Source organism: Sesamum indicum, linkage group LG8 (genome assembly GCF_026168435.1).
Source record: "Sesamum indicum cultivar Baizhima isolate 11 linkage group LG8, ASM2616843v1, whole genome shotgun sequence".
NCBI lineage: Eukaryota > Viridiplantae > Streptophyta > Magnoliopsida > Lamiales > Pedaliaceae > Sesamum > Sesamum indicum.
In genome coordinates this window covers 16869163-16883969 of record NC_142664.1, presented here as the reverse complement: position 1 = coordinate 16883969, position 14807 = coordinate 16869163, and the positions used below count along the sequence as shown (strand labels likewise).

At 40.5% G+C, this 14807-nt stretch overlaps 1 protein-coding gene across 1 annotated transcript; it reads right to left on the bottom strand.

Annotated features, from left to right (window-relative positions):
* Nucleotides 1–402: 402 nt before the first annotated feature.
* Nucleotides 403–867, bottom strand: LOC148787250 (uncharacterized). Its single transcript, XM_088883550.1, has 2 exons — nt 682–867; nt 403–633 (listed from the first exon to the last, which is right to left on the bottom strand). Exons 1-2 carry the CDS (start codon nt 865–867, stop codon nt 403–405), a joined length of 417 nt encoding a protein of 138 aa, XP_088739676.1.
* Nucleotides 868–14807: the final 13940 nt, after the last annotated feature.

Here is a 14807-nt window from a genome sequence, read left to right as displayed (position 1 = left end):
AAGCAGAGTTAGTTATCATGTTAACTTTAATATTAAATGTACCTGTACTAAGGAGGAGCTTGGTGCACTTCCTCTTCCAATGGTCCTTTTCCTGGCAATGCATACATACATTATTTGCCTTTATTAACTTGGAACCCACCTTCCCTTTACCTTTGCCCATCCCCACCGGTGCAATAGGAGTGCTCAAAGCATTTGCAGCGGCTTCTACCTTACCCTTCTTCCTCTTCTAGCATCTGGTCCCCTTATCTTACGCTTTAGAGGACGAAGCTTCCCCGGCCAACACTGACGATGCAGACTTTTTGGTCGTTGACTTGTATTGGACGAACATGTTAATCAACCAGTGTATGGTCTTCCGGCCATTCAAGTTGTAGTTTACGACAGACGGGTCATAAAGGGAGGAAGTCACTGGAGGATCACATCAATGTACATGACATTATCAAGCTCAGCTTGAAGATCCTCGAGGTTTTCCACGAGGAAGGGCATCTTGATCCCATGATCATGCATAGAGGATCCCTCAGTCATCTTGGTGCCGAAAAATACTTTTTTGGCGATATATCTTATATGCCTATCCGAAACCGCATAAACATCTTTCATGCGGAGTATTATCGACGCGTCATCATCGTGCCTATCATACTATTTTTGGATATTGTTAGTCATCGACACCAGTACTATGATGCAGACCTTCTGGTTGTCCTCGTGCCACCTTTCAAACGTCACACGTTCTTCACATGTGGACCCCTTTGACAATGTCCTAGGAAGAGACTTATCCAGAATGTAAGTCTGGTTCTCGAAATCGAGGACAATCATCAGATTTCTAAGCCAATCATTGTAGTTCGTTGCATTAAATTTTTTTATCTCCAACATCATGGTTAATGGATTCTTAGACATCTAGATTCAAAATGTAAAGCAGAAATTAGAAAATTGATTGTAACATTAAATACAGGTTAAGACTTGATCTTTAGTAATTAATCGCTCCCACTATTTCTTCAAAAACCCACCACTCTCAAATGGGGATTCAAGAAACCATTTTCTAGTGGGCTTAGGATCCACAAACACAATTTTCTCCATATCCCGCTTTTACGATTCACAAGAAAACTTTTTTTTCTGGGAGGTAACCATTACCATTCTCATTTATGAGATCCCCAAGAAATTTTGCCTCGCATCTTCACGTAATCTCAATGACTCCAAACGAATCGCATTACTCAACGTTAGGCCCGGCCCATCAACCAAATGAATATCTCAACTATTGCCCCCCCGACTTGTAAGACAGGGATACATGAGCAAATTCCATTTGTTCGCAATAATAGTGTAGCTTTTTCTATCCCAAATGTGCAACAACTCGTGAAACTACAAAAGGGTAGAAGTAGCATCCACATTACATTATCATGGATGGAAGGCTTGGAATTATCAAACTATTTGATTTAATTTCATTTTAGGCCTAATATTTATGTGGACCATCCAAGTGAGAGTTCAAGTTTGTTGTGACCGATACCTCATCATTATAATATTTTTACATGACATAATAATTGAGTATAAATACATTCCAAACGCATCATACATCAAAAATTAAAATATTCATCACATGCTAAAACAAAAAAATCCTAGCACGCCTCTATTGGATGATCAAAAGCTCAATCTTATTTGACCCACTGAGTCCCGAGTGAGTCTATAATTAATCTAGGGTGTAGGCTAACTATTACAAAATAGTAAAACATTATCATTCTAATGGGTTTTCCTCTTTGTTCTTCTTCCGTCGTGAGCTCCATACAGGCCTAGGCCTTCATCTCTTTGAAAGTTTATATTTATTCAAAATGAATGAAACCCACAATCCAAATTACAGTCATTACAACTGAAATCGAAAATCCCAATCAAATGTTAGGGCGAGTACAAAATAAGGGAGAAAGCAAGACTTATCGTTTCAAGGCTAAAAATGAAAGAATGAGTTAAAACAAAGAGGCAGGCAGGCCTCACCCAACATATAAGTAACCATGCATTCGGCCAATGGGCTTTATGATCATCCCCATTGTTTATTCAATAAACAATGATTAACACATTTATATCAAATATAAACATGCTATATAAATAAATACAATCCATGAATTTAACAATAGATATCTAATATCAAATACCAAAAATATAATTAAATGCAGAAATAACATATATTGCGATTAAAAAATAGATATCATCCATACATCCAATGTACAAATTTATTTTTTTGTTTGTTTGTTTGGAAACCATTTTCAAATTAATTTCAAGCACAATTTAATTTTAAAAAATTCAATTTAACCAAATTAAAATTTGCCAAAATTAATAATTTCAAAAAATTAGCAGAAATCAGAAAAATAAAAATTTTCAAGAAAAATGGCACAAAACGGCCCAGCCATTATAATCGCAGACCGCCGTCTGCTGCCAGCCGCGCGTGGGCCCTACTGGCCATTGACCTACCGATAGGGCAACAACAACTTTACTGCTTTGTTTTTCAATTATTGTTTTGAATTTCTACAATTAAAACCTGAAATAAAACCATGCATTTAAAGAAAATTCAATTTTCAAAAAATGTATAGATATCCATAATTTAAAACCAAATTAATACATATTCTCTAAACATATAATCATATTTCAAATTCATAAAACATGCTTTTCAAATGAAAATTAAACACATTGTTCATGCTCAACACATAATAACATGTTCATCCTAAAGCCACAACACCGAACCGAGCTCTCATACCATTGAAAAAAAAGTTTTTAAACCGGTTTAAAGGGGTGTTCTCTTTGAAATTTTCGGACATTCGGTGTTTGTCAAAAGCATAATAATACACATATAAGCATGCCAGACATGCGGCTAAAGGATGAAACAAATGGCATAAAAATATAACACGAAACTTTACTTTATGTTTTTTTAGATTAGCAGCAACGTGCATTGTTCCCTTACGTTCTCATGTCCCGTCAACTTAAGAATTCAAACTAGAATTTCTCTAAATTGTCCACACTACAAAATGGAATAGATATGGTTCTTTTTCTATTGCTAGATAGAACAAAGAACTAGAAGAGAAACAACTCCAAACAAACACAATTGTTTAGTACTTTTGGATCATTTTATAGTCTAATTTGAATCAAATTCAATATAAAACTAAAGGATAATATCTTGAGAGAGAAAATGAGAGAAAAATTTATGGCTCATCTATAAGGTTATGTTGGATATGTGTGTAGTTTTGTAGATCATATACAGTTAAATTCAAAATTCAATAACTACCAAGTTTGCCTCCAAGGCAACCTATACAACAACATGCATATAACCTTCAACCATGATGAAATAACTACTCCATCATGTTCATCATGGTGAAGAGCTTCAACTCCTTTTAACTTGCTTCAACCTCCATCAGATGGGCTTGAACTTCAAATATGCACCGGGCTTGACTTAATCAAATTAAATGAAGCCCAACTGAAGTCCATTGGATAATAATTAAATAATTATTTTTAACCCAAATAAGTCCAAAGATTCATTCAATTCAATTAAATAAATCTAAGTCCAAGCACTAATAAATTAATTCAATTAATTTAAAGGTATTAAACCCAAAAATTTAATTAATCCAATTAATTAATTCTTGATTCATCCATTAAATGGAGTAATAAATAAATGTCCAATCATTTATATATTCTTCTTGAATTAATTTAATCCAATGAAAGTAATTCGCTTCTTCTCGAATAAATTTTAAATTAATTCCAACAATTCCACAGTGATTTGTGTGTGACTCTTTAGGTTCACCCCCAGCTAAACTTGGGCTTGTGTAACATAATAATTAATTAAATCTAATTTAATTAATTTATTTTTAATTAACCGTTAATCAAAAATTTCCGTCACCATAGGTGGCCGTCTAGCAACGGTCCATGACACTAGAGACTAGGTGAATGTTGGCGTGAACATTTAAGCTCCCGAGTACCATACAGGTACAGTCCTTCCATCACCCGTGTCGCAATCTAAGTCTAGGGCATGGAATTGGGGGTCGATTCCCATTCTGGACTAGACACTGTGCTCGATAACGCGAGATGCGTTTGCTCTATTGGTTGACATAGGAAACCATTCCCTACTCAATCAATTGCTGTGACCACAGACTCTTAGAGCTCGAACTATCTTAGAGGACATAGGAGACGCGACTTCATATACTGACAGGTGACCGATTCTATCTTGGAACCCACCATCCTCACTATATATTATGATTGGATTGAACAAGACTTGTAATGACCACATCTAAGATAAGGTCATCTTTCACCAGATCCAAGATATAACCATCATATGCATGTAATTTCTATGGTTCCTTTAGTTCGAGGACTAATCTCGTACTATCGAAGTAAGGAAGATCTAGTCATACCGACCAAGCCTCCATGGCTTTCATATGATGACTTCCCACGATTCAGTTCAGTCGGCTTGACAACCTTGTCAACCACCCACTAAAATTGCATGGACGTCTAATGTCTGTCGCCGATGAAACACGACACTCATCCAATGACTGCAATTTTAGTGCAAGTCTCAATAGGACTCTCAATACCTAGTCTCGAGGACCTCGACTTGGAACGTTTCAAACCTAACCATCAGAAGTTTATTTCACAACCACCATCTAATGCGCAACCCAACTGTATAGGTTGTACAATTTGGTTTGTGGGCTTTGTGATGTAAAAGGATATAAGCATATTCAGTGAGCCCAACAAATACAATTGCCAAATAATGAACACTCACTTTATTCATAAATAATATTACAATTACACAGAAATTGTCTTCACTTGAACCCTCTAAGTGAGTGGATCTGAAAAGAGGAGAGAAGTCAACGCAATTAGCCAAACAGAAAATGAAGGAAAGTATTTTTCGTGATTAATTTTCTATTTGCTTTTCCTCATCCTTTGCCACTCAAAAACGCATGTTTATTTTATATTTTTTGTGTTTTATTTGCACAGAACGTTGAGAATGATCAAAGGGTACATGATTTTTATTCCATTTATCATTTAAAATTATCGCTATTCCACGTTTCCGCCACGTTACCTGGCCGATCAACTCCATTTGATATGTAGAGACTTCTATTAGTGAAGTGTAAATTATGTAGAAAATTGAGTTATTTCCTTCTCCTTACTTTGAATCTTAAATTAGTGAAGTGTAAATTATATAGAAAATTGAGTTATTTCCTTCTCCTTACTTTGAATCTTAAATTAGTGAAGTGTAAATTATATAGAAAATGATGACCTCGCGAGTAGGGATGTGCACACTTCGATAAACCGGTGGAAAATCAATTGAACCAAAATTCAGTTCGTACCGAAAACTGAATTGAAAGTTTGATATGGATTTTTTAAAAAAAAAAAATTGGTACATCCATTCAGTACAATATTCCAATTTGGTTTATCGTACCGACTGAATTACTAAATAATAAAATAAAAATTTATATATATAATATAGTTCTATAAAATATAGTAATATATTAATATGTTTATAAAATATAGTAATATATTAATATGTTTATAAATTATATTTTATAATTTTTATTTATATGTATAATATTAGAATTTAATTTCTCTTTACTTTTAATTTAAACCTAAAATATATAACTGACAATTTTTTTATATGGCAGTTTTTTTAATATATATAATTCGGTTTTTTTCAGTTTTGAATCTAACTGAATCGAAAAATAGTTCGGTTATAACTGAATTCAATCGAAAAATTTAGCTCGATTTTTGGTACGGCAAAATTTTATTAACTAAAAAACTGATTTGATTTGATTTGATTAACCGAATTGAACAAGCCTACTCGCGAGCAACCAAGATATAATATAATGGTGTGTTTTCAGCAATTCCAGTCAACCAAGTGGTGCTTCGAAGACGAGATACTTAATCGGTGTTGCGGCTATGATTAAGACATATGTGCTTTTCAATTGTGATGAAATCTTGCCATATTACCAGTAAACCCCTTAGTATCATTTCAGAATATACCTTCAGTATCATTTCATTGATGTTAATTCGATCAGGTGAATCAAAAGAATGAACCTTTCATACTAACAAATACCTCATCAATCATTTTTATTTGTGTTAAGTATATACTAGGATGGTTTGTAGGTCTATAACACACCCTCCCCCTCCCTCTCCCCCTCCCTAAGCCATGGTCGGATTTGAAGGGGGTAGGGTGTTCTATGATCCTAACCTGATGCTTTCGGGGCTCCAAAAGCATTTTCTCCCCTCCCCCAATGTCACGGGCTGCCTGTTCACTAGGCTCCCGTGACGCGCACTTCGACCACTCAATCGTTCTACATGGCCGACCACTCAGCCTTCATTGACAGACGCTGGACAACCAACTAGTCTTAGAGTCCTAGGTGTAGGCCTTTTATTGCTTTGTTACTGCTTTGTTATTTGCTTTCTGTTGTTTAGATTGCTCAAGGGGACGTTACGCCTCTTGAGTTGTAAATTTCAGCTTTTCTAGTGTCTAGTGTAGATGATAGGATTTATTTTTTTAAGCCTATTATAGGGGGGGGGGGGGATGAGTTCAAGAAGCTTGGTTTAGTGACGTGTTAGAGTCCCCCTCAAGGCGATTCCCTTGTTCTAACATCGTTGATCATTGTATTCGCACTTTCAGTTCAATGCAATCTGGTTTTCTGAATTCGCGTGTGCAATTTACGGTTTTGTGATTCGTTCCTCCCGACTCTGATATATTCGGCGCCGAGCGGAGGTATTGGCGGACGTAGTTAGCGGACTACTAGCCACACGGTGCGCTTTGAGATAGGCGCCTCGTGAGAGGTGGTATTAGAGCCTCCTGCCGAGATGGGGCCGAGGCGTACGACTGCTACTGCTGCGAAGGCGTCGGGGCAAGATCCGGAAAGCCCGCGACAAGCAGCTTCAACCAGCGAGAGAGCTGAGAACCCTGAGGACGGACACTCCCGGTTGGCGGAATTGGAGGAGAAGGTCTCTTCCCTAGAATCTGAGATCACGGTGTTAAATTCGGAGTTGGACGAATATCGGCACGTGATTCAGGAGATGATTGGCGTATTCGGAAACGACAACATTGCCGATATGCGGCGTGACATGGAGCAAATGTCCATTCAGATTGGGTTGCTCCAGCGTGCAGTGGGTAGCATGCCTATGGTTGCTCACGACCCCGGTGCTAGGCTTCGAATACCAGAACCGAAGGCCTATAGCGGTGAGCGTGCTGCGAAGGAGGTTGAGACTTCCTCTTCGACATGGAACAGTACTTCCTTGCGGCAGACGTGCGGGACGAGACAAGGAAGGTTGCGACTGTGACCATGTACCTGACTGGTGACGCAAAGCTGTGGTGGCGTACCAAGTTTGCGGAGATCCAGGCCCATCAAGTACAGCTCGATACGTGGGCTCTTCTACGGTAGGCGATCAGAGAGCAGTTCTTCCCCGAGAATATGGAGTACAATGCCAGGAGGGCATTGCGAAAGCTCGAACATACAGGTTCTGTGCGGGAATATGTGAAAGCTTTCTCAGCGCTGATGCTGAACATCCGAGACATGTCGGAGCAGACAAGCTGTTCACTTTCATGGAAGGCTTGAAACAGTGGGCGAGAAACGAGTTGCAGAGGCAACGAGTGACTGATTTGAGTTCGGCTATTATAGCGGCCGAGCGCCTGACAGATTTCAACCTAGAGACACAGAAGGATAGGCAGGCGACACCTAGTCTTGAGCAGAGTAAGTGGAATGGGATGAAATCGTTCAGAAATAATTTCAACAGAGGTGGGGGAGACCAAAGGCCCCACGCTAAGAATGGCTCACAAGGCGGTTCAGATAGGAACAAGCCCCAGGAGAACAGGCAGGGAGCACCCAAGAGGAGGAGAGGGTGTTTAATCTGCGATGGTCCGCATATGTATCCGGATTGCCCGAAGAGACAGGTGTTGAACGCATTGGCGACGACCTTTACCAACAAGGTGTCATCCTCGAAGCGTGTGGAGCCACAAGCAGAGGCAGGTGGCGAGAATGACACGGAGGAGGATGAGGACAACTTGGGGGCCGTATCCCAATGGTGCAACACATTTTCTATGGTGGCGGCGAAGAGAGTTGTACCACCCCTTGCGAAAAAGACCATCCCGGCTCTTACTGTGGAGCAGCCGGAAAAGAAAGAAGAAGAAGTTCAGCCCCAGATTCCTAGGAAGAAAGGGTTGATGTTTGTTGATGTGAAGATTCATGGCAAGCCGATTCGAGCCATGATCGACACTGGAGCCTCTCACAACTACCTTGTGAGCGCCAAAGTGGCGAGACTCGGGCTCATGCTGGAGAAGGGAGTTGGGCGAGTGAAAACGATCAACTCGGCTGCATAACCCATTGCCGGTGTAGCCAAGTCTGTGCTGATTAAGGTTGGTGCTTATGAGGGCAAGACCAATCTTTCTGTTGTGGCAATGGACGACTTCAAGCTTATCCTTGGGCTTGAATTTCTACGGGATACACGCACTGCTGTCTTATCTCATGCCGATTCACTGATGATGTTGGGAGCGAAGCCGTGTGTCATCCCTACCTTGGCCGGACGCACAGGAGAGAAGAACTTGTCGGCCATGCAGTTTGAGAAGCGGCGCAAGCAGGATGAGATCTCCTACTTGGGTACCCTTTGTTTTGAGGAGATGGAAGAGGTGTCAGGGCCCACCCCGGCCGGTAGTAAGAAACTGTTGGGGGAGTCTGAAGACATGATGCCAGACGAGCTGCCTCGGAAGCTACCACCGAAGAGGGCAGTGGACCACGAGATTGAGTTGGGGCCTGGCACGAGACCGCCCGCCAGGGCACCGTACAAGATGCCGCAGCCTAAGCTTGTGGAGCTTAGGAAGCAGTCAGCAGACGCCTTGAGCCGCAAGGCGGACTTGGCGAACTTGGAGTCGATAGCAGCGCTCTCTTCTAGCGCGGCTGCTATCTCTACGAAGGATCAGGTGCAGGAGTTACTACCGAGAGATCCCGCGGCGCGACGCCTGATTCGGCTTGTCGAGCAGGGCAAGGCCCGACACTTTTGGATCGAGGATGGATTGTTGATGACCAAAAAAACCGCGTATATGTTCCGAGAGGGGGAGCCTACGGAAATTACTTCTTTCCGAATGCCACGACACACTTTGGGCGAGACACCAAGGACAGGAGCGCACATTTGCTTTGGTGCGGAGGGCCTATCATTGGCCACAGATGCGGGACGATGTCGAGATGCATGTCCGCACTTGTTTGATTTGTCAGCAGGACAAGGCAGACCATCAGAAGAAGACCGGTCTGCTGCAACCACTTCCCATCCCAAAGCGTCCATGGGAGAGCGTCTCCATGGATTACATCTCTGGATTGCCTAAGGTCGGGAACTTAGGCTCTATCATCGTCGTGGTAGATCGTTTGTCAAAATATGCTACATTTATCGCAGCACCCAAACACGTTACAACAGAGGGGATGTCTCATCTCTTCTTCAAGCACATCGCCAAGCATTGGGGACTGCCAAAAGATATTGTCAGTGATCGTGACTCCCGTTTCACTGGCGTCTTCCGGACCGAGCTGTTCAAACTTCTCGGGTCCACACGTTCCATGAGCTCGAGCTATCATCCACAGTCCGATGGTCAGACAGAACGCTTTAATTCTATGTTGGAGGACTACCTTCGGCACTTTGTGCGAGGTACGCAGAAGGATTGGGTGAAGCTCCTGGATGTCGCTCAGCTGTGTTTCAATGCTCAAAAGAGCTCTTTGACTAACAAGAGCGCTTTTGAAATCGTCACTGGGCAGCAGCCGCTCCTTCCTCACACTCTTGACATCCCACAAAGTGTGGGATCCCTTCTTACTCGAAGTTTCTCCCAGGAATGGAAGCAGAATGTTGATATCGCTAGAAGTTGCCTGGAGATAGCTCAGAAGCGGATGAAGAAGTATGCAGATCAGGATCGCCGCTTCATTGAGTTCAATGCGGGAGACCTGGTACTGGTGAAGGTCCCGGATCCGAAATTATCAAAGTCATTAAGGTGGAGAGATCCTCGGTTGATGCAGAAATATGTTGGACCTTTGCCCGTCCTTAGGCGTATTCGGACGGTGGCGTACAAGGTGGAGTTGCCGCCGTGGTGGAAGATCCACAACGTCTTCTATGTCAGCCAATTGAAGAAGTATTCAGCAGACAAGGAAGACGATACCTGCAATCAACCCAGCCACCCACAACACGAATTGAAGAAGACGAAGGAGAAGGTGGCTGAAGTAATCCTAGATCACCGAGTGACGAGTACCGCGAAGAAAAACCACACAGAGTACTTGGTGAAATGGAGGGGATGCAGCAGCGAGGAGAACACTTGGGAGCGAGTGACGAACCTAAAGGGCGTTTCTACCTCTTGTCGAAGCGTACCATGCTTCCGTAGCGCCGGGGACGTCGTTATCTCAGGTGGGAGAGAATGTCACGGGTTGCCCGTTCACTAGGCCCCCGTGACGCGCACTTCGGCCACTCAACCGTTCTATATGGCCGACCACTTAGCCTTCATCGACAGACGCTGGACAACCAACTAGTCTTAGAGTCCTAGGTGTAGGCCTTTTATTGCTTTGTTACTGCTTTGTTATTTGCTTTCTGTTGTTTAGATTGCTCAAGGGGATGTTACGCCTCTTGAGTTGCAAATTTCAGCTTTTCTAGTGTCTAGTGTAGACGACAGGATTATTTTAAGCCTATTATATGGGGGAATGAGTTTAAGAAGCTTGGTTTAGTGACGTGTTAGAGTTCCCCTCAAGGCGATTCCGTTGCTCTAGCATCGTTGATCATTGTATTCGCACTTTCACTTCAATGCAATCTGGTTTTCTGAATTCGCGTGTGCAATTTACGGTTTTGTGATTCATTTCTCCTGACTCTGATATATTCGGCGCGCTGCATTAGCGCCGAGCGGAGGTATTGGCGGACGTAGTTAGCGGACTACTAGCCACACAGTGCGCTTTGCGATAGGTGCCTCGTGAAACCCTGTCACTTTTGCTTGCTCCTATTGCGTAGTCATCATATCATGTGAACACCCTCACCATCCGACTTTTGTACGGACGATCCATCGACTGTCAGACCATCCACGACTGGTGTGTCACAGGATAGCCCTATCACCTAACCTTTCCTTCGTAGCACCACCGCTAGCTCTAGGACCCCGCACATTCATCATACTTGTAGATGCGAGGTAGTATAAAAATTATGTGTTTTTTTTTGTGATTAAAATTTCATTACTAAATGGGTACTTATGTTTCCTTTGGGTCAAAAGTTTAACCATCATTTCAGCACAAACTTGGGAATGTCGTGTCGGGCCATTTCAACCAAGCATGACCTAACTATACTAGTATCTAGCTTGAGTAGCAAGATTTCGAATTTCAGGAAGTTCAAATAAACTTTATGTTACCTATATATTCTTTTGATATTCTCAATTTTGCAAAGAAGTATTTTTTTCCTCATGCAATGCCTCTACCACTAGAACTGCCCAGAATCGGAAATAACAAAGGTGTTTGACTTAGAGGCAGCCACCTGGATACACCACACCTTCGAGAAAGCTATAAAAATTAAAATAAAAGGCCGATGTAGGTGATGACCGAGATATGTGACAGTTATGCTGATCTGGTCTACATTACATTTTTGGCAGAAGTCAACGCAAAACAAAGCCAACAGGGTCTGAAAGATTTGCGTAAGCTACAAAGTGTTAAATACAATGAAAACACAGTATTACAGCCAACGATCTGGTCACTCACCCCATGGCTACAACGATCAAGTTCTTCATGTTAGAATAGATGATTAGAAAACTAATTAGATTGGTTGTTTGGAAACTATTCACAATCCTTATAAAAAAATAATAGTGTACGGATGCGTATAGTAAGTGTTTATCAAAGGCTTTAGTGTTTGTTATGCTTACTACTTACATTGAACGACATTTCAATGTCACAACAAATGTCCACGGACCAAAAGGTTAAATCCATGGAGTTGCGTTGCGCATAGGTTGGCAGTTATGAAGCCAACTTGTAAGGGTTGGTCTAAAACCTTCTAATTCGAGGACCTAGAAATAGGGCATTGAGAGTCCTAGAGAGGCCTGCACTAAGTATTGCAATACTGTGTTTCATCGGGGGGTCACATAGGTTGTCTGTGTAGTTTTTAGCGGATTAGTTGACAAGGTAGTGGATTGACTGAAGTAACTTTAGGAATCGTCATATGGAATTCTTGAGGGATTGGTCTATATTATGGAATGTTTGCTCTCTCCCAAGCTTTAAATTTTCTTCTATTTTCCTTTCATCTCTCATGTTCTTCTTGGTTTAGAACAAAGTCAAGAACTAGGTATGTGAGACAACACACTAAGAAAAAGTGCAGTTTTCGTCCCTCTTAACGAATTTATTTCGTGGTAGTCAAGAAAAAATCCCATATTCCATGTGTTTTGTGGACAACATTAGAAGGCTCCTACATTTGAGTCTTGAGTGGACAAATATCCCGAGGAGATCAACGTATGTAGCTGATCGGAGTTGAAAATCGAAAAAGGTATTCCTTTTTATTTTATGCTATCGATTTTTTTCCTTTTTTTTCCCCATGTCGTCAGGGAATGTTCAAGAGTACACCCCTCGAACACAGCTATTTCTTTTAATTTTTGCATTTTCGATACTTCCGCCGCATTCACAGGCTAATCCACTTTCTTTCAATGGTATTAAAGCGCGGATCGGTGTATATGGCTATGGAATAACATATTTTATGTGTTGATGAATGTTTTACATGTTTGTAATTGGCTTTTATGTCATGATTTTTGGCTTTATATTCAAAATTGTACTTTTGAAAAAGCATATTTAAGTTTGCTTTAATTATTAGATATTAGGTATTTTGGGAAGTTTGGTGTTTTTTTAGATATTGTGATTCTTGCGCTATTTTGGTTGAAATATGCAGAGCAAAAAAATTGGTTTTTTCAGAAAAAAAAAGCGTACAACAGCAACTGACAGTGCGTAGGAGGTGCACGCGCGCAGTTGTCCTGCCTGCCGCGCTTGGACAATTTGGTCGTTTTTCAGACTTTTTTCAAAAAATTATTTTTTTCTGGCTTTTTCTGCATATTTTCTTAAACGGTTAGTTTTAGTTGAGATTGGATACTTTCTAGAACTAAATTACCAGAATTAATTTGGAATAGATTCCAAACTAAAATGATTTATGCATGAATTGCACTAATATCCAATTTTTAAGTGCATTATTTTACATGTAATTTCAGCATATGATTATGTTTTTGTATGATATTGGTTATCATATATTTAATACATAGTTTGTATTATTTGAATGGCATGACTATGTGGGATTACATGTGTGTGTCATATTATTTAAATAGATTAATATAGGATGATCACAAAGCCCATTAATCTTGTGCTTGATTTTTTTTTTTTTTTGTTAGGCTGGGGCCTACATGTCTTTTTATTTTCTTTATTCTACATTTTTACACTTGTTGTTTAAGATTTGCTTTTCTCCTTTTTTATGTGCTCCCTGCAATATTGGTTTGATGACTTTTATTTTAATTATAATGAATGTAAATAGGTCGAGTGGTTTACATTCATTTTGTAAATAAACAGTAAGGAGTAAGCCTGAGGTGATGGAGTCCCGTGGAGGAGGCCATAAGTTAGCTCATGGAAGATCCATGGAGAAGAGGTCCTAAAGACAGAGCCCACAATGGAGAGTCCTAGAATATGACAAGGTGTTACAACGACTATTAATCTTGTGCTTGATTCTCTTGGAGCCATCAGGAACATATGAAGAGGTGATGCAAAAGAACTTGGGGATCTCATGGGATGAGAATAGTTTGGATTACCTCTGACAAGACCTTTTTTCATGTGAATCGAAAAGCGGAGGATGGAGAATTGATTTTGTTGACCCCAAGCCCACTAGGAAAAGGTTTTTCCGAAACCTCATTTGACACTTTCGAGCTTTTGTAGAAAAAGTGGGAGAGGTTAATGACTAAAAATCAAGTCTTAACTTGAATGCAATATTATAGAAATATACTGGATGTTTTCTATCAGTTGTAGATGTCTAAGAATCCACTAACTGCAATACTTGAAACTAGTAAATTTGTTGGATAGTCATCGATTTCGAGAACCAGACCTATGTCCTAGATAGGTTTCTTTCTCGGACTTTGCTGAAGTGGTCAACGCCCGAAGAATGTTCCACTCTATAAGTGGCAAGAGAAAATCAAAAGGTCCGCAACATTCTACTGGCATTGATAACTAACGAGATCCAAAAATAGTACGAAAGGCATGATGCTGTCAAGTCAATAATGCTCCGCATAGAAGATATTTTTGCGGTATCAAACTGCATATTAGATATGCTGCAACGAGTTCTTCAAGCCAATATTGCTTATTCTTTAAGCATAACAGGGTGTGAACCAATGAGGCCATAAATAGTTGTTAAATAGCTATCTTTGATACCTGAATAAGGATTGAAGAAGAGCTCTTGATGCACATTAATGGAGAGTTGATTTTGGAATGCTGTAGCAATAATAACTTCAGCGTTATATGAATAAAATTTAGTCTCAAAACGAATGTACATTCAGGCTTTATGATAATGTGGTAACTTGGGAAGGTTCCAAGTGGAATATCACAAGGAATTTCATCATGGAAGTTGAATGTGTTGAAACTTTAGAAGTTGTGTTGGAAAGTGGTTAGGATTGAAAAACTATACCCAATTGTTGGGTGTGCTACCTAGCATGGCCGTCCCAGTAGTCACCTTAGAAAATGACAACTAGGCTATTGCACAAGCTAAAAAGGTCCGAAATCTCATCATTATCAAAGAAAATTTCTTAGACACCATCATCTGCTTGGAGCAATGCTAGGAAGATGTGACATGTGGCTGGACCATAGAACATC

What these genes read in the sequence shown, in the direction of transcription:
- LOC148787250 (XM_088883550.1), bottom strand. Translation starts at nt 867, where the DNA reads ATGATGTTGGAGATAAAAAAATTTAATGCAACGAACTACAATGATTGG. An exon ending in GGCACGAGGACAACCAGAAG is followed by an intron (nt 634 to 681) that starts GTCTGCATCATA and finishes ATCCAAAAATAG; the next exon opens with TATGATAGGCACGATGATGA.